This window comes from Pseudophryne corroboree, chromosome 6 (genome assembly GCF_028390025.1).
Source record: "Pseudophryne corroboree isolate aPseCor3 chromosome 6, aPseCor3.hap2, whole genome shotgun sequence".
Classification (NCBI taxonomy): Eukaryota; Metazoa; Chordata; class Amphibia; order Anura; family Myobatrachidae; genus Pseudophryne; species Pseudophryne corroboree.
This window is the reverse complement of record NC_086449.1, coordinates 727,374,981-727,399,182: the sequence shown is the minus strand read 5'-3', so window position 1 is coordinate 727,399,182 and position 24,202 is coordinate 727,374,981. Positions and strand designations below refer to the sequence as shown.

Below are 24,202 nucleotides of genomic sequence, written 5' to 3'. Positions count from 1 at the left end.
ATAATATGTACTGTTTACCATAATAATGCAACGTTCAGTTTACAATAATAAAAATCTAATGTGTTGTTGTTGTTAACAACAACAACAATAATCATCAACAGTATATTACATATTTATTAATGTAAACTGAACGTTGCATTAATTATTATTATTATTATTATTATTATAAACAGTAAATAAATAAAATAATAATAATAATATTCTGTAATGTTTGCCATAATAATAGTAATGGAATGTAGAGTTTATCCAATGTGAAGTTTACCAACACAAAGTCAAGAAGACAACTGAACACACTGTAAATAATTGCATTACACAATTATACATCTGTATACATATACAAAATAATCATTATCCAGCAGCCTGTCCTCTCACCTCCACAGTATCAATAGGAGCTATTAGCTGTTCCTGAGTGAGATTCCCAAACTCCTTTGCTAGCACATCCATGTCTCTGCTACCCTACAGCACCAGGAAACACATGGGAAAGGAAGGTTGGTTCTATATTGGAGTGGGAGAAGGGACCTTCTGACGTATCTAGGGGAGGAGACCCGTCACCAGGGGGAGGAGCTGCGGCCGAACAAGGTACCCGAAAAGTACGCTCGCCACGCTTCGGGCACGGTGGCTCGCTCCGCTCCGCTTCGTTCGCCACCTAATTACTAAAGGTAATAGTTGGTGGTGTGGATACTAGACCAACTGTACCGCTGGCGTAGCTCCTCCCCTTTGTGTCGTGGCTCCTCCCCCTGACGGAAAAGGTCCCTTAGGCCACTTGGATCTAGCCTCTACCAAGAAAAAAAGTGACGTGCGCAGCGGCAAAAACCTTCCCCCTCACACAAGCGCCATTCTGCGAGCGTTCCGCCTCAGTCTCACTGACAGCTCCTATCCCGTTGCAAGCCCTCAGCGGCCATATTGGACGAGGGCTAATACGACGTACGCGAGCAATAAAGGCAGAAAGAAAAAGTCCAGGATTGACTACTTATGTAGAGTCCACGTTTTAAATGTGGTCACATTTTAGATCTGAACGTTAGAAACGTATATCAATAAAGTTTTACAATCGCGAAGTAGGATGTTTGACCCTTACGTGCACCCGTAGCAGGCTGGCCTGGTCCTCTCAATCCCAGATGCTTAGTGGAGTGTCTGTAATAAGTCTGGCTGGCTGGGCTGCTGCCACATAGACAGGGGGGAGGTTGTGCTGGGAGGCTGGGAGTATCCACTAGTGCTCAGGAAGCCGAGGCCCGTGCTCACATTTCTTCCATTGTAGATGATAACTTTCTGACAGCACAAACTTCTAAATCAATCTTTATGTCATGCATGTTATAAATCTGTTATGGGTCTACATATATTTGCATGCATAGAGTTTATATTGGAGTAAAAGTAAATTTATGTCTATAGTTACTTGTTAGATAACATTCGTATAATGTCTAATGAAGTAAAGCAGAGGAAGAAAGGGGGCGCTTCCACCACCGCCAAGGAGGTGAAGGATACTCAGCGGAGTGGCACTGCTATTGGACAACGGAATGGTCAGCGGGCTGGCACCACCCCGGGACAACAGGAAGGTCAGCGGAGTGGCACCCCTTCAGGACAGCAGGAAGGTCAGCGGAGTGGCACTGCCCCAGTACGGCGGGCACAGGGTGAGCAGCCAGGGAAGGTCGTGGTGGATTCCTCTGCCCATGGAAGCAGATCCCAGTGTTCAGACATCAGGACGGTGCTTTGCTCCCTGTGTTTGGCGATTTGTGTGGCGTTGATATGGTAAGCGTTTCGTGATCTTGTTTACTGCTGTACTTCTGCCACAATGGCTGCTTGTTTCCCGCCACTGTTTGCACACAAATTAGTATTTTGCATGCTGTCTAAACTTACACTAGGTTACAGTATATAAAACGCAACATGAACTGCGGATGGGTAGCTAGCCCCTTATCACCGAGTCGCTTTGGTCAGTCTAGATGTCAGTATATGATACCTTAGGGGTGATGTATCAAACCTTGGGGAGAGATAAAGTGGAGAAGTTGCCCATAGCAACCAATCGGATTCACTGTCCTTTATCTAGCACTGTCTATAAAATGACAAGTTGTTTCTATGGACAACTTCTCACTTCGGGGTATATTCAGTTGAAGTCGAAAGCTGCCGTCTGTCGAAAAGACGTCAGTTTTCGACTTTTTTAGGTCGGAATGGGTTCCGACCTATTCAATGTAACCCAAAATTATTCGACAAGTCGAGGAATTCGACTTGTCGAAAAGCACGCGGATCGGCGGAATTGCTGCCAATCCGCGTGCTTCTGTCAAAGGTTTTGGCCCCCTTTCCGACCATCTCAATCCGACTTTAAAAACAGTCGGATTGAGATGAGGGAGCTGAGAGGAGGAGACGGGGGAGAGCAGCGGCTATAGCAGCGTAGCTGGAGGATGTGTCACAGCCGCCGCCCTCAGCAGCGTCTACCCGGCTTCAGCAAGCGCGACCTCGCTTGATGGAGCCGGGTGGACGCTGCCATGAGCGGCGGCTGTGACACATCCTCCTGCTACGCTGCTGTAGCGCTGCTCTCCCCCGTCTCAGCTCCCGCATCTCAATTCGACTTTTTTTAAAGTCGGATTGATATGGCATTGAATAGCCCTTGTCGGATCCTACTTCAATTGAATATACCCCTTCATCTCTCTCCAGAGGAGGAACTACCATTGGTGCAGCAGGTGCATTGCATCGGGGCCTCTGAGGACTAGCGGGCCCACTGCTGCCCAGACCAGCAATGATTTATCCCCTACAGACCATTTTGAGCAATGTCAGATGAATGGCCCAGTGCAGAGAGCAGTTTAGGACCCACTGCCTGAGGGACCTGCCCCTAACCTTACGTTAGCAGAGCTGTCCTTGGAGGTCATTCACTAGACAGTGATTTTTGCTGTCCTGCATTCAAATAGTCGCCGCCTATGGGGGAGTGTATTTTCGCTGTGCAAATGTGCGAACACATGTGTAGCAGAGCTGCACAAACTGATATTGTGCAGTCTCTGCGCAGCCCAGGACTTACTCAGCCGCTGCGATCACATCAGCCTGTTTGGGACCGGATTTGACACCAGACACCCTCCCTTCAAACGCTTGGTCTGCGTTTTTCCAGACACTCCCTGAAAACAGTTGCCACCCACAAACGCCCTCTTCCTGTCAATCTCCTTGCTAACGCCCTTGTAAATGGATCCTTCGCACAAACCCGTTGCTGACCGGCGATCTCCTTTGCAGCCGTCCATCGCGCCTGCGCATTGCGGCGCATGCGCAGTTCGGATCTGATCGCCCACTGTAGGAAAACGTTCAGCAGCGATCAGCTATGAATGACCCCCCCTTGTGTGTGCCGGAATGATAGAGGAGTCTTGCCACCTATCAGCGCTGATGACCACAGCCACACACTGCCTCTAATAGACAGACAGCTGTACATTATTTTTGGTTCATTGCTGTCTGTGAATTAAAGGCAGCTCACAATCGTTGTAACTGGCTCTGTCAGAGTCTGCCTGAGAGAATGCCAAACTGAGGAAAGCACAAGGGGCAGGGGCCCCTGTCCAAGAGGCCGCTGTGTTCCTGCCCCCACCAAGGTAAATGCCCATTGTTCTCCACACTGCGCAGGACATTGTGCTTGTGTTCCTGTCATCCTCTCCCCTTGCCTTCCGTTGCCACCCTCTGCCTCCCCCTGCCTTATGCTTTCACCCCCTATCTCTCCCTGTCACCCACTGCTGTTCGGCATATTGTGAACATGGGTTGGGGTGGAAGAGGGGGGGGGTCAAATTATATTTTCTCTGACGTCCTAGTGGATGCTGGGGACTCCGTAAGGACCATGGGGAATAGACGGGCTCCGCAGGAGACTGGGCACTCTAAGAAAGAATTAGGACTACCTCGTGTGCACTGGCTCCTCCCTCTATGCCCCTCCTCCAGACCTTAGTTAGAATCTGTGCCCGGCTCGAGCTGGTTGCACACTAGGGTCTCTCCTGAGCTCCTAGAAAAGAAAGTATTTATTAGGTTTTTTATTTTCAGTGAGATCTGCTGGCAACAGACTCACTGCTACGAGGGACTTAGGGGAGAGAAGCGAACCTACCTGCTTGCAGCTAGCTTGGGCTTCTAGGCTACTGGACACCATTAGCTCCAGAGGGATCGAACACAGGCCCAGCCTCGGTCGTCCGGTCCCGGAGCCGCGCCGCCGTCCCCCTTGCAGAGCCAGAAGCAAGAAGAAGGTCCTGGAAATCGGCGGCTGAAGACTCCGGTCTTCATTAAGGTAGCGCACAGCACTGCAGCTGTGCGCCATTGCTCCCCATGCACACCACATACTCCGGTCACTGATGGGTGCAGGGCGCTAGGGGGGGGCGCCCTGGGCTGCAATTAGATTACCTTAAAATGGCAAAAAAACACATAATACAGTCTAATAAACTATATATGTGTAAAAATCCCCTGCCATAATATTAATATAAAGAGCGGGAGAAGCCCGCCGAAAAAGGGGCGGGGCTATCTCCCTCAGCACACTGGCGCCATTTTCTCTTCACAGCTCCGCTGGAAGGACGCTCCGCAGGCTCTCCCCTGCAGTTTCCAGGCTCAATAGGGTAAAAAAGAGAGGGGGGGCACTAAATTTAGGCGCAAAACTGTGTATTATAGCTGCTATAGGGAAAATCACTTTGTGTAGTGTAAATCCCTGTTTATATAGCGCTGTGGTGTGTGCTGGCATACTCTCTCTCTGTCTCCCCAAAGGACTTGGTGGGGTCCTGTCCTCAGTCAGAGCATTCCCTGTGTGTGTGCGGTGTGTCGGTACGGCTCTGTCGACATGTTTGATGAAGAGGCTTATGTGGAGGCGGAGCAGGTGCCGATAAATGTGATGTCGCCCCCTGCGGGGTCGACACCAGAGTGGATGGATATGTGGAAGGTATTAACCGACAGTGTCAACTCCTTACATAAAAGGTTCGAAGACATAACAGCTGTGGGACAGCCGGCTTCTCAGCCAGTGCCAGCCCAGGCGTCTCAAAGGCCATCAGGGCTCAAAAATGCCCGCTACCTCAGATGGCAGACACAGATGTCGACACGGAGTCTGACTCCAGTGTCGACGACGACGAGACTAATGTACATTCCACTAAGGCTATCCGTTGCATGATTACGGCAATGAAAAATGTGTTGCACATTTCTGACATTAACCCAGGTACCACTAAAAAGGGTATTATGTTTGGGGAGAAAAAGCAACCAGTGGTTTTTCCCCCTTCAGATGAGTTAAATGAAGTGTGTGAAGAAGCGTGGGGTTCCCCAGATAAGAAACTAATGATTTCTAAAAAGTTACTAATGGCGTACCCTTTCCCGCCAGAGGACAGGGTACGTTGGGATACATCCCCGAGGGTGGATAAAGCGCTCACACGCTTGTCAAAAAAGGTGGCACTACCGTCTCAGGATACGGCCGCCTTAAAGGAGCCTGCGGATAGAAAGCAGGAGGCTATCCTGAAGTCTGTATATACACACTCAGGTACTATACTGAGACCTGCTATTGCTTCAGCATGGATGTGCAGTGCTGCAGCAGCGTGGTCTGATTCCCTGTCTGATAACATTGATTCCCTTGACAGGGACACTGTATTGCTAACCATAGAGCATATTAAAGACGTAGTCCTATACATGAGAGATGCACAGAGGGATATTTGCCGGCTGGCATCTAGAATAAATGCAATGTCCATTTCTGCCAGGAGAGTATTATGGACTCGGCAGTGGACAGGTGATGCGGATTCTAAAAGGCACATGGAGGTTTTGCCTTACAAGGGTGAGGAATTGTTTGGGGAAGGTCTCTCGGACCTCGTTTCCACAGCGACAGCTGGGAAGCCGACATTTTTACCTCCGGTTCCCTCACAGCCAAAGAAAGCACCGTATTATCAGGTACAGTCCTTTCGGCCCCAGAAAGGCAAGCGGGTTAAAGGCGCGTCCTTTCTGCCCAGATGCAGGGGTAGAGGGAAAAAGCTGCACCATACAGCCAGTTCCCAAGAACAAAAATCCTCCCCTGCTTCCACTAAATCCACCGCATGACGCTGGGGCTCCACTGGTGGAGCCAGGTGCGGTGGGGGCCCGTCTACGGAACTTCAGCGACCGGTGGGTTCTCTCACAGGTGGATCCCTGGGTTCTACGAGTGGTATCTCAGGGATACAAGCTGGAATTCGAGACGTCTCCCCCTCGCCGTTACCTCAAATCAGCTTTGCCAGCTACTCCCCCGGACAGGGAGGTGGTGCTGGCGGCAATTCACAAGCTGTACCTCCAGCAGGTGATAATAAAAGTTCCCCTCCTTCAACAGGGACGGGGGTACTATTCCACAATGTTTGTGGTACCGAAACCAGACGGTTCGGTGAGACCCATTCTAAATTTGAAATCCTTGAACACTTATATAAGAAGGTTCAAGTTCAAAATGGAATCGCTCAGGGCGGTTATTGCAAGCCTGGAAGAAGGGGATTACATGGTATCACTGGACATCAAGGATGCGTACCTGCATGTCCTCATTTACCCACCTCACCAGTTGTACCTCCGTTTTGTGGTACAAGACTGCCATTACCAATTCCAGACGTTGCCGTTTGGTCTGTCCACGGCACCGAGGGTATTTACCAAGGTAATGGCCGAAATGATGATACTCCTTCGAAAGAAGGGAGTTATAATTATCCCATACTTGGACGATCTCCTTATAAAGGCGAGGTCCATGAAGCAGTTGTTGGTCGGAGTAGCACTATCTCAGGAAGTGCTACAACAGCACGGCTGGATTCTGAATATTCCAAAGTCGCAGCTGGTTCCTACGACGCGTCTGCTGTTCCTGGGTATGATTCTGGACACAGAACAGAAGAAGGTGTTTCTCCTGGAGGAGAAGGCCAAGGAGTTGTCCTCTCTGGTCAGAGACCTCCTGAAACCAAAACAGGTGTCGGTGCATCACTGCACGCGAGTCCTGGGAAAGATGGTAGCTTCTTACGAGGCAATTCCATTCGGCAGGTTCCATGCAAGGATCTTTCAGTGGGATCTGTTAGACAAGTGGTCCGGATCGCATCTTCAGATGCATCGACTGATCACCCTGTCCCCGAGGGCCAGGGTGTCTCTGCTGTGGTGGCTGCAGAGTGCTCATCTTCTAGAGGGCCGCAGATTCGGCATACAGGACTGGGTCCTGGTGACCACGGATGCAAGCCTCCGAGGTTGGGGGGCAGTCACTCAGGGAAGAAACTTCCAAGGACAATGGTCGAGTCAGGAGGCTTCCCTACACATAAATATTCTGGAACTAAGGGCCATTTACAATGCCCTAAGTCAGGCAAGACCCCTGCTTCAAAACCAGCCGGTGCTGATTCAGTCAGACAACATCACGGCGGTCGCCCATGTAAACCGACAGGGCGGCACAAGAAGCAGGATGGCGATGGCAGAAGCCACAAGGATTCTCCGATGGGCGGAAAATAACGTGATAGCACTGTCAGCAGTGTTTATTCCGGGAGAGGACAACTGGGAAGCAGACTTCCTCAGCAGGCACGACCTCCATCCGGGAGAGTGGGGACTTCATCCAGAAGTCTTCCAACTGATTGTAAACCGTTGGGAAAGGCCACAGGTGGACATGATGGCGTCCCGCCTAAACAAAAAGCTAAAAAGATATTGCGCCAGGTCAAGGGACCCTCAGGCGATAGCTGTGGACGCTCTAGTGACACCGTGGGTGTACCAGTCGGTTTATGTGTTCCCTCCTCTTCCTCTCATACCAAAGGTGCTGAGGATAATAAGAAAGAGAGGAGTAAGAACTATACTCATAGTTCCGGATTGGCCAAGAAGGACTTGGTACCCGGAACTACAAGAAATGATCTCAGAGGACCCTTGGCCTCTGCCTCTCAGACTGGACCTGCTACAGCAGGGTCCCTGTCTGTTCCAAGACTTACCGCGGCTGCGTTTGACGGCATGGCGGTTGAACGCCGGATCCTGATGGAAAAGGGCATTCCGGATGAAGTCATTCCTACGCTGATAAAAGCTAGGAAAGATGTGACAGCAAAGCATTATCACCGCATATGGCGAAAATATGTTGCTTGGTGTGAGGCTATGAAGGCCCCCACTGAAGAATTTCAGCTGGGTCGATTTCTGCACTTCCTACAGTCAGGAGTGACTATGGGCCTAAAATTGGGATCCATTAAAGTCCAGATTTCGGCCCTGTCTATTTTCTTTCAAAAAGAACTGGCTTCACTGCCTGAAGTTCAGATGTTTGTTAAGGGAGTGCTGCATATTCAGCCCCCTTTTGTGCCCCCAGTGGCACCTTGGGATCTCAATGTTGTGTTGGATTTCCTAAAATCACATTGGTTTGAGCCACTTCAGACCGTGGAATTAAAATATCTCACGTGGAAAGTGGTCATGCTTTTGGCCTTGGCTTCGGCTAGGCGGGTGTCAGAATTGGCGGCTTTGTCCTGTAAAAGCCCCTATCTGATTTTCCATATGGACAGAGCAGAATTGAGGACGCGTCCCCAATTCCTCCCTAAGGTGGTATCAGCGTTTCATTTGAACCAACCTATTGTGGTGCCTGCGGCTACTCGGGACTTGGAGGCCTCCAAGTTGCTGGACGTAGTCCGGGCCCTGAAAATCTATGTTTCCAGGAGTCGGAAAGACTGACTCGCTGTTTATCCTGCATGCACCCAACAAGCTGGGTGCTCCTGCTTCTAAGCAGACTATTGCTCGTTGGATCTGCTCCACGATTCAACTTGCACATTCTGCGGCTGGACTGCCGCATCCTAAATCAGTCAAAGCCCATTCCACGAGGAAGGTGGGCTCTTCTTGGGCGGCTGCCCGAGGGGTCTCGGCTTTACAACTTTGCCGAGCTGCTACCTGGTCGGGATCAAACACGTTTGCAAAATTCTACAAGTTTGATACCCTGGCTGAGGAGGACCTTGAGTTTGCTCATTCGGTGCTGCAGAGTCATCTGCACTCTCCCGCCCTTTTGGGAGCTTTGGTATAATCCCCATGGTCCTTACGGAGTTCCCAGCATCCACTAGGACGTCAGAGAAAATAAGAATTTACTCACCGGTAATTCTATTTCTCGTAGTCCGTAGTGGATGCTGGGCGCCCATCCCAAGTGCGGATTGTCTGCAATACTTGTATATAGTTATTGCCTAACTAAAGGGTTATTGTTATGAGCCATCTGTTAGTGAGGCTCAGTTGTTATTCATACTGTTAACTGGGTATAGTATCACGAGTTGTACGGTGTGATTGGTGTGGCTGGTATGAGTCTTACCCTGGATTCCAAATCCTTTCCTATTGTGTCAGCTCTTCCGGGCACAGTTTCCCTAACTGAGGTCTGGAGGAGGGGCATAGAGGGAGGAGCCAGTGCACACCAGTAGTCCTAATTCTTTCTTAGAGTGCCCAGTCTCCTGCGGAGCCCGTCTATTCCCCATGGTCCTTACGGAGTGCCCAGCATCCACTACGGACTGCGAGAAATAGAAATACCGGTGAGTAAATTCTTATTTTTGCACCTGGACCCACACGTTCCACCATTCTCTCGCCGAGGTTTGATTTCATCTCCGCCTTTGTTGTAGACTGTAAATGTGTCCATAATCGCTAGTGATTGGTCAGTTTTTAATAAAATGCAAGTAGAAATCTTTTCATGTCTTGGCACTGCATACAGCCATTTTTAAAGAAGACCCAGCTCAATAATCAGTAGTCTTGATCACTGGATATCTGGAAACATAGAAACTTAGAATTTGACTGTAATGGTTCCCACACACGGTGCTATCTGTGCTAGGTGCGATTTGAGCTATACTATTTGTGCTATGCGATTTGTACTTCAGTGGTACGCGATTTGAACTACACCCGAATTTGACTACACTACAATATGTAATGTATGCGATGTAGTTCAGAAATACCTGCCTGAACATAGTATTTTGCCTTGCGATATGGACTACACGGGCGCACGCATCACAAGGGAAACTAAATACGGTGCAATGTGAACTAGACGCAATGCTATTTGAACTAAAAAGATTAAATAGCATGCGATAATCATGTGTGGGCACCATAAGAACCACTTGGCCCATCTAGTCTGCCCATGTAGATATACACTAGGGTAATTTTTGGTTCGGAGCCAGTAGTATATTTTTGGATTGTGGGCGGAAACTCACACATACACGGGGAGAATATACAAACTCCACACAGGGCCATGGTGGGAATTTAACTCATGACCTCAATGCTGTGAGGCAGTAATGCTAACTATTACACCATCCGTACTGCCCTAATCTACCTTCCCTAGCACTCGCCTTGCCTGCGGCTGTTTTGTCATGTTGTTAATTATCCTCTAGGGTGTCCCATAAAATGTATACACACTTTAATTTAGTATAAATGCAACGTTTATTAAGATATAAGTATTATAATCTAAGTTGAAGAAGACAAGTGTAGAATTTTGTGTGTTATCGCAGGTGTTAAAAAAAAAAAAAATACACCCTGTATTTATGGGATTTGGTATGATATACCGATGGACGGGATGCCAGCGGTCAGAATACAGAAAGTGGTATCACGTCTATCAGAATACAGAGTGCCCCCCAAAAAGTACCCTAATGCTCCCTTGTGGGTGCCTAACCCGAACGCTCCCTTCCCCGCTGCCTAAACCTAACTCTCCCCACTTGGTGCCAAACCCTAACCCCCCCCCCCCCCCCTTCCCTGGTACCTAACCACCCCCTTCCTGTCCCTGCACCCTGATCTCCCTTCTAATGCCTAAACCTAACCTCCCACCCACCTGCGGCAGGACGTGAGTGCTTCCCGCTAAAAGAGCATTCGGAATTCCTGGTGTCAGTGTTTTGACTCCGGGATCCCGATATCTGTCAGGATTTTGATGTCGGCATTATGTTGCCGGTCATGATCCCGCCGTCTGTATTTCGGCCGCTGGGATCTTGTCCGGCGGCATTGTAACTACATCCCTATTTATGTAAATTGTATTACTAGTCACTGTGCACTGATGTGGACAGCCGTTTAGAATCTCAACAACCTGTTAACATTACTGGTTTAGGATTAGGCTGCCATTAAGGATTTAACTTTAGAGAAACTTTGTTGACATGAAAACTGTCGACATAACGCCCATGTTGACATTCTGACTGTCAGCATAACATACCACACACCCTACTAGCCACTCAGGGAGGAAATGAACAAAGGAAATTTGGTACAGGTATACCTGGAAAAAAGAAACAAATATATATAGGGAGGTATTCAATCATGACTGTTTTTTCGCCTAGGCAAAAAATGTAGCAGAAGCAAAAAAACATGTGTATCGGCGAATCCATGTGTTTTCGCACCTGCACTGGCGAAAACGCAAGCCATTTTCAAAGCATTTTTCGCCTGTGCCTTTTCACCAAAAAAAAAAAAAAAAGAAGTGAAAAGGCATTGCGAAAATGCCTTAAAAATGGGCGAAAACAGCCCGCAATTGACTACGCAGGGGGGTGAATTCAATATTGTTGGAGCTAATTTAATACCTCCATAGCGTACACTGCATGTAAAATCTGATGGTAAATACAGCTATAGGGCAGCGGTGTTGGGGTAATGGCTAGCATTACTGCTTGACGGCATTGAGGCCTTGAGTTCGGTTCCCACCAATCTTCTATCTGTGTGGAGTTTGTATGTTCTTCCATAATTTTGTGTCTGTGTATTTAGTCTCCATTAGTTGAGAAAATGTTGGTCAATGGATGCAGGTATTTTCTGCCAGTTAAGGATCTCTTTATTATCTTAAGCAATAGTCCAATAAAGCGACAATCCCATAAAATGAAATCCAGCAGTAATCGACTATTTAAGGTTTTTCAATTTCTTTTATTTTTTTTTCATATTCCATAAAAGAAGGAAACCTCACAATGTCCCAGACAAAGGTCTTTGCTAGGAGGTGATGAATGTGTACAGAAAATGAAAAACATTAATGTGTCCTTATTTACCATCTTTTTTGTGCCATATAATGCAATCTAGATGTTCCATTGCGGGTAGCGCTTCCCAGACTTTCTGACCTAATTCTTAATTTTGCATGTTTGTTGCAGCGTAACTGCATCTTTTGTTGCTTATAGGGGGGAATCCACTTGGGCCAAGGTTTTAGTGAGGTAAAAAACTTTGTACCCAATTTTGGATTACTGTGGTTACGCATGCTCCTGATACCCGCGGTATCAAATTTAAGAAAATGGTTGCAGGGTTTTCAGTGCTGAAAACTCTGTGATGCGTGAAAAAAAAAAACAAACAAAAAAATACTCTCCTGTTTGGTGCTCTCTGATGGTCTCCCCTCCATGCTGCAACTGGGGAGCAGGCTGCTGGGAGCCTCTGGGGGTGCTGGTAGGTGCAAGAGCTGCTGGGAGATGTAGTTCTCCTAAAAGTCGGCTTTGGGGGGGAATTACACTTGCAGGGGAAGGTCACACACACCTGGGGACACTTGCATACATACATACATACATACATACATACATACATACATACATACATACGCACGCACGCATTCACACGCACACACACAACACACTCATGCACACTTACAAACACTCACACACGCTACATACTCACCACTGCTACAGAGGACCGGCTCACAACGCTGGATACAGAAGACGCCGCTTCAGAAGGTGAGTAATTAAGATAATTGAAAACTTCCAATTGCTTAATTAGTGGGTGCCGCCGGGGTCTCAGAGAAGTCCCGGTGATTTTTCCTAAAAATAAAGATTTTTAGGAAAAATCAGACTTGCTCTGGAGGTGCGAGAAAAAAAGACGCGCACTGCTTCCAATTTTCTGGTTTCTAATTGAATCCCAAAACGCATGCAGTTGGATTCCCCCCACAGTGTACTGGGCTCTTAGGATCAGTATTTTTGTCGCAATGCAGTTGGTATAAAGTTGCAGATTAACACCAACACTGAGGGGCCGGAAGGTACTCGTGCATTGTATTTTTTTTAAACCTTAGCGATCTGACTAACACACACATCTGCCGGGACGCATCGCACTGCTTAGTCGCAGAATCTGTGGTGCGCCAAATGGGGCTATTTGGTGGGATTTGAGGATAGGTGTATGTGGACACATCTGGATAGGGCAAAGTGGTTTTGCTTTGGGGCTGCTTTGACCCGCGTTTCGCATGCAAGCTGCCTGCTTTATAATAAAGATATCAAAAGACGTGGAGGCTGGAAACTGCCTTCATCCCTGCTCGGACTTCAGATGTTCAGTGTTCCTGATAGTGCCAGGAGAACTCAAAGTCTAATGGGTCTGTCCAGTTAGGCACAAGTATAGTATGTGAGGCTATATGCCACACTGATGGTGCTGCCCTTCTTGCAGATTTTTGTTTGCAGCCCCGCTCGCATGTCTTTGAATCAACCCCAGAGCGTGACAGTGCTGGAAAGGCACCACGACTGCCCTTACAGCACGACTGCTTTAAGTAAAACAGGTTTTAAAGTAATAGGGTAGTGCAGTGGTTTCCAAACTTTTTTGAAGCACGGCACCCTAGAATATCAGAATTTTTTTTCACGGCATCCCTAGGCCAAAAATTTCTTATTGAGAAATTTAGAAAGAAATATTACATTAAGTAGATTGCGTTTATATGTCATCCTTAGGGTCAGTTGTGTGGTGAGGGACAAGATTTGCTTCTGTTTGGCCACATATTTTATGACTGGCAGCCACCAGCACTGGTTTTGCCTATTATATTGACCATGAATAATTTGAATTGGTCCTGGACCACCAATCAGGGCACCCCTGCAAGTGTCCCGAGGCACCCCAGGGAGCCACGGCACACAGTTTGGGAACCTATGTGGTAGTGTTTGAGTGGTGGAAAGTTCTGAGGCAGGCAATGTAGAGGAAAATGGTGAGATCCTGGTGAAACATGGGTGGGGGGTGTTTAAAAAGGAAGATAAGGAATTTTGCATGCACCCCTGTAATTCATCAGTTATCAAGAGAAAGCAGTGAACGAGTGCTGCTGACCAAATTCATCCTGTCCCATCCATGTAAATGTTTCCTTATAATCCTCTTTCTGACAGAAAACGCCTCCCCTCTCTGTGAGCCATACCTCCACTGCAACCCACCAGCAGAACACCGTGAACAAGATGGCAGCATATGTGCAGGGATAGACAGGTGGATACTGAAGAGCAGCAGAGAAACTCAACCTCTCTGTAAATAGTGTAACTGAATAAGAGTAGGTGGCGTCCATGTGGCACCCCCATAATTAACCCATATCGAAAACTCCTGACTGTTCAGCTATAGTGACCTAGGGGCCTGCTTCAGAGATGGACTCAGTACACCCGTTAGCTGCGTCTCTGTACTCCGCTGGTGTGTGTAAATATGCTAATGCTGCAGGAGGCGTCTTATGTAAATAGATGCCTCCTGCATGATTCTGTGATCCGCTGCTCCGTCCTAGGACGCAGCATCGGATCATCTGCAGAAACATTGGTCATCTGAGTAACCCTCAGTCTATGTATTTTAGCACCCTGCACCTGTCACAACTCATGCTGTTCCTCTTTCCTTCCTGGGGTTTCGTTCTCTGCTCTGGTGCTGAGATACAGACCAAAGTGTGCTAGAAACACCAGAGCAGAGAGCGACAACCCGGCAGGAAAGAGGAACTGCAAGCGTTATGACAGGTGCAGGGTGCTAGAAGGAACACTACCTCAGGTTACACAGGATAGCCAGTGTTTTCACTCCTTCAGGGCCAGGAAATTTGTATGGAAAGATTCACACCCTTGCCTCAGCACTCCCAGAGAAGCAGACGACATAGTCTATCCAGCACCTGTGTTATAGTTGTAATAATGCTCAAAGGGGCAGAAGTATTAACCTGGAGAAGGCATAAGGAAGTGATAAACCAGTGATATGTGCAAGGTGATAAAGGCACCGGCCAATCCGCTCCAATATGTAAATTAACAGTTAGAATCTGATTGGCTGGTGGCTTTATCACCTTGCACATATCACTGGTTTATCACTTCCTTATGCCTTCTCCAGGTTAATACATCTGCCCCTCAGTCTCTGTGTAGTTTGTTAGCTACATTTTTGTCCAGATAAGGGTCACCACCACCCCTGCACTTTAGTGATGCTTCTGAGTAACTGAAAGCCACTGATGTTACATACTAGTCTAGTCTGATAGTCTACCTATGCTCCAGTCATTTCATATTATGTAGCATAATAATATTAATCGTTTTCTTCTACTATTTCAGGACTGTATTTCAGCATTCACAAAACTTTGCTGTTCTTGAACAGAAGTATCAGGCTCTGCAGTCCCGGTCTTCAGCACTAGAGGAGCTGGAAAGTAAAGTTGGGCACATTATTGGGAAGGTAATTTCATTAATTGTATTAGCAGTTTCCTATATGTAGCTATACTATTATATGGCTAGGCTTGTTGGGGTTTGAGCACCTGGTATTTGTTCTTCTCCTGAGGTTGTTCATGTTGACTGATCTGGAACCAACTTGTAGCCAATCGGAGCACTGACCTGTTCAACGTTAGACCAGTATGTCATCAATTAGAACATTGACATTGTTAGACAAATCTGCATTTAATCAGAACATGGCGCTTTTACATAGTAACTCACAATCAGTAGCCAAGTGGTAAGATTTGAAAGACTAGGAACACACTACAAAGATCTATGTGGTGACCCGCCGCTACGGCCGATGTGTTTGTTTTCACATTTTTTAGTTACCCATAGAATAATTTAGAATAATTAGCATGGGTTCCATATGGCTTGTCAGCATGCCAGTACTGCAATGTAAAGTATCATAATCGTCTCAGCTTTTCAACTTTAAACATGATGGTAATGCATCATGGCTAAACTTGCAATTATGCATTACATCACAAAACTAGCATGTTGGTTTCCATCACTGTCCCACTTCTGCTTGTCGAGAAAATAACTGGGGGCCTGATTTATGTTTGCACTTAAAGCAAAAAATGCAAGTGACTTTGTTTCTAGAACAAACCATGTTGCCATGCAAGGGGAGAAAATATAGTTATGTATTTTTTTTTTGTGCAGGGTAAATACTGGCTGCTTTTGCATGTAGCCCACAAATGTTAGACAGCTGTATTTTTTTTTTTACCATCATTAAATTTTTATTGTTTTTCTTTCCAATAACAAAAAGGGTAGGGTACAAAAGAAAGAGGGAGGGGGGGGAATAATAAACATTTATAAACAATTAGGGGGGAGAGAAACATCTATAATAACAGATTCACTTTGCATCCAATTAGTACATGACATCTGCATATAAATACACAAGCATATAGCAGTACTGAGAGATTGGAGTATTTAGGGACTAATGTCCGGGGGATCATTCGGTTCGTTTAAAGGGAACTGGCTGGGGCTAGGACTGGAAATAGTCGGTACGGGTTGGGGACGGGCTCTACTTGATTCATATTCCCGCCATAATGACCAATCTGGTAGTTTCGCAGAAGGGAGAGGTGACATTGCCACAAACTGTGTTTCCATTTCACAATGAAATTCAATTTTTTGAATAACTTTCGAAATATGAGGCAATGTAGACTGTTTCCAGTTTTGTGCCAGAGCGGCTCTTGCCGCTATAAGGATGTGACCCAATACATATTTGTGACGGGGAGATAGAGTATTCGGCATCAAATGGAGCAACGCCATACTAGGAGAGGGGCTTAGGGACATATGAAGAACGTTATTTATTAATTCAAATATAGCTGCCCAGAAAGGGGCCAGTAAGGGACAGGTCCAAAAAATGTGGAAAATATCACCTACTTCCCCACATTGCCTCCAACAGAATTTTGAACATGAGGGCCAAAACACATGAAGTCTATCTGGGGTGAGATAAAGTCTGTTCAGCAACTTTGTGTGCATCTCAGTGTGGTTAAGGCACTTAGACATAGTGTGTGTAGATAGGTAGATGTTACTCCATTGGGAATCTGATAGTCTGAGGTCCAAGTCCCTCTCCCACTTAATCTGTGCTTTGACCTTAGGGTTGGGCAGTAGGGCCACGAGAACGTTGTACCAAAAGGATATATCTCCCTTAGAGTCTGTCACATTCAGTCTAGCGTAAACCCGGTGAGTATATGGGTGGACCTCTCTAGTAATAATAGGAAGCGAGCTCCACCAATGACTAATTTGGTAATAGCTCAGTCGTGAGGAATCAGGTAAGGAAAATTGAGTTTGCAGGGCAGGGAAGGGTATCATTACTGACCCGTCTAACAAATCACTCAGTTTGGAGAGGCCACATAAATGCCATCGGGAGATATTCAAATTTGGGATTAGTTTCATCAAGGCATGGAGAGAAATAGATTTAAAGGTAGGTGGTGCAGCAGTCAGTTTCGCAGTTAATTTGTCCCATGTTTGCAGTGAAGTGCGTGTAGATGGAAGTGTTGATAGAGAAGGTGGGCGAAGGCTCTTAGGGGTATGTAGGATGTCCCCCAACGGGTAAGCCGTACACGCTTGTCTTTCCAGCTTAGCCCATCCCAGGTTTAATCCAGCTGCCCCAAACATCCTTACATGTGCTAATGTACACGCCTCATGGTAAAGTGCAAGGTCTGGCATCGCCAGTCCTCCCAAAGCCTTGGGTAGGACCATTCGAGTGCGTGCTATTTTAGGGGCCCGGGCTGCCCATATGTACTTTACCATAATGGCCGTAAATTTGTCAATGTATCGTTTGGGAAAAGAGTAAGGTATCGTTCGGAAAAGATACATCAACTTGGGAAGGAGGGACATTTTGAACGCAGCTAAGCGTCCAAGCCAAGAAATATCTTAAAGCGCCCAGGATCTGGTTAAAATTGTGAGTGAGATAAGGAGGGGATTAAGATTTTCCTCCAGTACCGTGTCTATTTTAGGGGATATAGAAACACCTAAGTAGGTAAGAGACGAAGTTTGCCAGTTATAGGGATATTTTGATTGAAGGGTGGCAAGAGAATCAGAGAGGTTAATTGGCAGAGCATCCGTTTTTGCAGTATTGAGCTTATAATAAGAGGCTCTACTATAATCATCTAATAAGGAGTGTAAGTGGGGTAGGGACTCTATGGGATCTGTGACAAATAGCAAAACATCATCAGCGAAAAGACACAATTTATGCGACTGGGGCCCAAGGGAAACACCAGGGAACAGGGGGCTGAGGCGGATTTTCGCTGCCAGAGGTTCTATAGCGAGCGCAAATATTAGCGGGGACAGGGGGCAGCCCTGTCTCGTGCCGTTGGTAATGGGAAATACGTCTGATAAGAAGCCATTGCTAAACACCCGAGCCGAGGGGCAGTGGTATAAAGCAAGCATGCCGGAGAGAATACGCCCGCTGAAGCCAAATTTAGATAAAACAGATTTCATATATGGCCAACCCAACCGATCAAATGCCTTCTCCGCATCCAGGGATAGCAGGAGAAGGCCCCGATCAGACGGTAAAGAATCAAGAAGATCAAAGACTCTGCGGGTGTTATCCGACGCCTGCCTTCCCGGTATAAACCCCACCTGGTCCTGGTGGATCAAGGTAGGTAAGAAGAGTTTAACTCGGGTGGCAATAAGCTTGGCAAATAATTTAATGTCGCCATTCAATAACGCTATGGGGCGGTAATTCTGGCACGAAGAGGGGTCCTTCCCTGGTTTAGGTAACGTCACCACCTGTGCCTCCAGCATCTCCCTGGGGGGGGTACCCGTCTCGGTTATGTCATTAAAAACGTTGGTCAATGTGGGTGTTAGAAGTCCCTGATACATTTTATAAAAATCGTTTATGAAACCGTCTGGTCCCGGAGCTTTACCTGAGGGCAGCGACCGTATTGCCTCCATAACTTCCTCCAAGGCCCAGGGAGCATTCAAAAGCTCTACTTGGGCCTCCGACAAAGAAGGGAGGTGCAAGGAACTTAAAAAACTATCAATGGACGCTGCTGTAGGTTGTTGGGTGGTAGGGTCCGACGAGAGATTATACAGTCGGGCATAATAATGGGCAAATTGATTTGAGATATCCAGGGGATTGGAAACTTTTAAACCGGAGGGGGACATCAGGAATTTAATTTTATTCCGAGCTTGTTGGGATCGTAATTTTCGAGCCAGTAATCTGCCCGGTCTATTACCCGCTATATAAAATCTCTTACGCAATCTATTCAAAGCTTGTTGTGTTCGGGCCATTAAGAGTTTCTGCAATTGGCCCCGTATCTCGGCAAGCTCCTTTCTAACAGACAGAGACGGGGTTTGTTTGTTTTGGTCTTCCAAGCATTTTAATTTAGCTTCCAAATCGTTTTGTAATTGAGCTGATTGACGCTTTAGTAATGCCCCAGCTTGAATAGCCGCTCCCCGAACTACAGCTTTTAAGGCACACCAGTGGTTACATGTGGACGTGTCAGAGGGGGCATTGGACAGTAAATAGCCTGATATACTATCCTCAATCATCTTTTTAGATACATGGTTGGAGAGCAGGTGGGGGGATAGTCGCCACGGGTGGGGAGGTAGGGACTGTCTATCAAGATCCCACCGGCAAAGTATCGGGGCATGGTCTGACCATGTTATGGGGAGGATGTCCACTGAGCGGATGTGCTGCAGAGTCCATTTGTCACAGAAAGTGATATCAATGCGTGAGTATGAGTTATGTACCGGTGAATAAAAGGTGTAATCCCTTGCTGAAGGATTCTGGACTCTCCATATGTCGTATAGGTCAAATTCGTTCACTAACGTCCTAAACCCAGTGGAAGTTGGAGAGGGGGGGGCCGAGCGTAGTGGAACACCTCTCGGAGATCTATCCAAGGTTGGATCTAAGACTAGGTTGAAGTCTCCTAAAACTATCAAGGAACCTTTACGAATTGCTTGAATTTTGGTGAATAATTTGCGCAAAAAGGGAAGTTGGTTGGCATTAGGGGCATATACCGATACTATCGTCACCAGTTTATCAGCTAACAGGCCTTGCACTATGAGGTATCTGCCATTTTTATCAGACGCCTGTGCTTGCAACACAAAGGGTGTTTTTGCACCGATTAGAATCGCCACCCCATTACGCTTAAACGGGCCATTTGCAAAAAACCGCTGGGGATATCTTTGGTCGCCAAAGACCGGGGGTTTCAAAGCTGAGAAGTGGGTCTCTTGTACCGCTGCAATATCCACCTTCTGTTTAAAAAAGTATGTAAGTGCCAATCTCCTCTTATTAGGGGAGTTTAACCCCTTAACATTCAAAGATAAAATCCGAACCATGGTTTAGATAGATGAAATGCATGTCAGCAGTCTCCACCAATCGTACAGTGAACCACCGGCCTAACTCATTACCAAATAGTAGATGTTTCCCAGGAAAAAATAGCTGACAAAAAAGAAACAGGGGAAAAGAGGTACATGGGTGTAAACTAAAATTGGGCATAAATAACAGGGGAATAAACCAAGAAGGCCCTGTATATCGGGCCTGCATAGCTACTGCAAGGGGAGGAACAGGTGCAGTAGAATAACAAGAGGGAGGGGGTGATGTGGCCTGACGCCACCACTCATGCCACCCGTTTATATACTATTAAAATAATTCCGATTTATCACATTCGGGACAGCTAATCAACCGAGGTGCTTAGAATTAATAAGTAACATAACCTAAACAGCAATTAAACAGAACCTTTAGGCAGAGAGAGAACGTAAAAACTCAACACATACATCACATTGACATATCAAAAATTACTTTGTGCACGATTGGGTCGTCGTATAACTCACATAGTCCCAGGAGATAGCCCCAATCGCAAGGTATAGTCCTGAACAGGAAACGACCAACAATCCGGTGTAATCAAGATATTTTAGCCAACAGAATGGGTCAAGCGATTCAATGAGTAGACCACTCGGCTCGTATTCCAGGGCGACTGCCAAGGCCCTGGGGCTGTTTAACGGAGATGTCCCAGTCCGACAGTAGTTTGATACCGGCATCCAGAGAGGAAACGACATACGAGGATCCGTCGCTAGTGATGATCAGCTTCACCGGGAAACCCCATCTGTAGGGTATGTCGTTAGCACGTAGTGCTGTCGTTATCGGAGCCAGGTTTCTTCTTTTCGCCATTGTTACAGCTGAGAAGTCTTGGAAGATTTGGAGTCCTCCCAGAACATCAGAATCTCCTACATTTCTTGCCGCTTTAAGAATCTTTTCTTTGGTAGAAAAGAAGTGGATGCGTAGTAGAGTGTCTCTGGGAAGATCGTTAGAGACCGTACGCGGGCGAGGCAAGCGGTGTATACGGTCGATAAGTAAATCACGAGTGTCAGCGTCCGGCAACAGCTTGCGAAAAACGGTCATGGTGTAGCCTTCCAATTCCGAGTTAGTCACAGAGTCCGGAATGCCTCTTATTTTAACGTTGTTCCGGCGGGAACGGTCCTCCATATCCGCCATCTTATCTCGTAGCGCGTCCAGGTCGGCCCTCTGCTGGTCATGTGCGGTGATGAGATCGTTGTGGGATGACACAAGTTCCTCCATCTTATGCTCCAAATGATCTGTACGGTTTCCAACCTCGGTTAAGTCTGTCTTGACTTCTCTAATAGCCGCTGTAAGATCGGTAGTTAAATCAGATTTAAATGCCACCAGAATCTGACATAGAGATTTCACCGTCAGGGGCGCCTCAGAGTCCACATCTATGCCAGCAATCGACATGGTGCCCAGTGAATTACTTGATTTCAGAGGGGTCGAGGCAGTAGCTGGGCGTTCTCCCCGCGGGGAAGATGAGGTCGGAGGAGACTTCTGCTTAGGAAAAGACACTTTAGATGGCAGCGCTCCTTTTACCTTTTTAGGTGCCATGACAGACGAGTACAGAGGTAGTTGTAAAGGACCAGGACAGGCGTAGCGGTAGGTTACTTTATTCACAGAGATGCGGAACACGGAGGACCGTCAGGTGTTAGACACAATTAAGCATGAGTGGTGGGGGAGGGCAAGAGAGGGTCACATCAAAGATTCACTGCAGTATCCCACCAAGCTGCCTGCAGCAGAGCCAGTTTGTAGCAGATGTTGATAAAAGGTGCACTCACCCAGCCCCTGAGCCCAGAGGTGTCGAGTATGCAAATGTTAATAGATGCCAGCTCCAGGGTCAGCAGGGATATTCCAAGATGGCCGCCACGGCCTCCAAGTGCTGAATCTGCTGCTTTAGTAGCCCCCTGTGTGGACCTCTTCAGGGCAGATATTCCGCCTCCAGCTCCGTGCCCAGAGGTCCAGGGGTGTTTACAGGCCCTGTAGGCAGTCTGGGAGGCGTCCGCGGCCGTTCCCCTCCGGTGCGCGACCCGCGCGCCCTCCGGAGCTCGAATCCCGGGTGCGGCGCGCACTCGAGCCCCCGGCTTCCGGACCCGGCTAGGCCGCAACCCGCAGAGACGTACAGAGACGTCTCCCGGCTCCGCAAGTCAGGCACAGGGGGGGCCTAGGGGGGAGACTATGCAGCTGTGGTGGCACAATAAGGGGTTAGTGCAGGAATAAAGCCTGTTTTTAATCAGCTGAGGTGGGAGCCCAGTGCAAGAGCTTCCAGTCACCTCACAGGCCACGCCCCTCCGACCCAGACAGCTGTATTTTTAAACTGCAATTTAGATTACAGTTCGAATACACCCCACCCAAATCAAACTCTCTCTGCACATATTATATATCTGCCCCACCTGCAGTGCAACATGGTTTTGCTCAGGTGCTTTTTTTGCTTTACTTACAAACATGAATCAGGCCCTAAATCCTCATTAACAACTGTCAGTAAGTGGCATAATTTCTGAGAAAAAAATTACGATCTGTTATGTTTGAATATTTTATTTAAGGAGCTTTTCCATAATTGACCGTTAAATAAGGAAACTGGTGTGTTTGTTTCTTTAAAAATTGTCTGATATTATTAGTGTTACAGTTAGAATGCGGGCAGGGTGCTAAGGTACAGGCATGGCATCCATGTATGAGGGCATGGCCGGACAGGAGGGGGCGCAGCCCTGTTGGCATCACTCTTGAGGGCGTGGCCAGCACTTAAGTAGTGTTCACGCTAGGCTGTTTTAGCAGGGCGCCGCGCCTTGCTCCGTTTTTTAAAGGCAAAATCCGCCCTGCCCCTTTTGTGTTTCCCTGCTAGAACAGCTGCCCGCTTTCTGCCCTCCCAGCGTGTAAAGCTGCCGTGTGCACGGCATCCATTCATGCTATGGGAGAGAGCTGGGGGAAGCCCAGCACCTCCGTCTGTGCTGGGCACGCCCCCAACAGTGACGTCGCCGGCCACAGACGTCCCCTATAGCAACGTCTGTGGGCCGCACGCCCACTAAAATGAAGTTTCCATGGCCACGCCCCCTAATTTACATGGTCGCACCCCCGTTTCGGGCGCGCGCGTGGCTTTGCCGGGCATGCGCAAATATGCCCCCGGAGTCCGGCGTCCTGCCCTATTTGATTCCTAGAAGGAACACTACTTAAGGTCATGCTCGGCTGTCCCTAAGCTCTCCCATCACTGTGAATAGATGTTGTGCGCGTCTATTCAGCGCCGGTGATCAATACATTGCAACTTTCCCCATCCGCAGGGAACCTGCAGCCCGCGGGATGGGGACAGAAGACGGCAGGCTGTTCCAGCGGGATGCCGCCAGTGGCAGGGGGCTGTTTTAAAACTGGGCATGGTGCAGCTCCCTGCTGAAACAGCCTAGCGTGAACACTAGATTATTATACTGACCAATTATTTTCTATTTATACAGAATGTTTCTCAACACTAGGAACTCTGGCCAGTTCTGTTTGTTTAATATATTGACTCAAAAAGTAAAGATTAACACTGGCCACAAACTAAAAATTGACTTTTGCATGGAGACAATGGAGGTTACTTAAAAAACAAAACCCTGAGAAGCATACATATCCATTGGGATCCGTAGTTACTGTAGTGATGCATGCACTGAAATTATGCTTTTGGTTTTTATGTGATTCTCTAACTAAACCTACATTTTTACTTCTGTGGGTAGAGTTGGCATTTGAGCAGTTTTGCCCTCATCCTTTTAAACGCCTGTCAGTGTGTTCTGTAGTTGTGTAAGTAATTTCTTGTAATAATAATTTTGTCTTTTACATATTTGTTCTAAAATTGGTTTGCGCTCTATTCGCCAATATACACAGCTGTCAATGGGAAGTAAATGACAAAAAAAAGAGGTTGACATGTAAGGAGCTTACCTGGCTCATCCTTTTTCCTTCTTGCTTACTCTTCCCAGATTATCTCGTAGTAATGCCGAAACCATCTGTCTAAGTGAATTGTTTCCTTGGCTTTGCATGTATGCATGTTGCAGCATTTTATAGACATAACTCTTTCCATGTGATAAAGTGTCAATTAATGACTGGGAATGAATAATGCATGACGTGAGACGTGTTTGGCCTTGGTAAACACACCTTGTGCAGCTCTGCAAATAGGCTTCATTGATTCCTATGCAGAAAGAGCTGA

At 47.2% G+C, this 24,202-nt stretch overlaps 2 protein-coding genes across 4 annotated transcripts in view; one reads left to right on the top strand and one right to left on the bottom strand.

The window, feature by feature from the left end:
* Positions 1–693, bottom strand: part of POLR3B (RNA polymerase III subunit B) — a 345,554-nt gene extending 344,861 nt beyond the window's left edge. The window contains exon 1 of the mRNA XM_063928431.1: positions 373–693. Coding sequence (XP_063784501.1) covers positions 373–444 — 72 coding nt within the window. The 5' untranslated portion in view covers positions 445–693. The remainder of the gene's footprint in view (positions 1–372) is intronic.
* Positions 694–1,039: 346 nt separating this feature from the next.
* IKBIP (IKBKB interacting protein) overlaps positions 1,040–24,202 on the top strand; it is an 86,504-nt gene continuing 63,341 nt past the window's right edge. For 2 of the 3 annotated variants that reach the window (XM_063928433.1, XM_063928432.1), the window contains exons 1-2: positions 1,054–1,743; positions 15,090–15,207. In XM_063928433.1, the coding sequence (XP_063784503.1) occupies positions 1,412–1,743; positions 15,090–15,207 (450 nt within the window). In that variant the 5' untranslated portion in view covers positions 1,054–1,411. Of the gene's footprint in view, positions 1,744–15,089; positions 15,208–24,202 lie in introns of all 3 variants that reach the window. The other variant, XM_063928434.1, reaches the window with a different exon arrangement.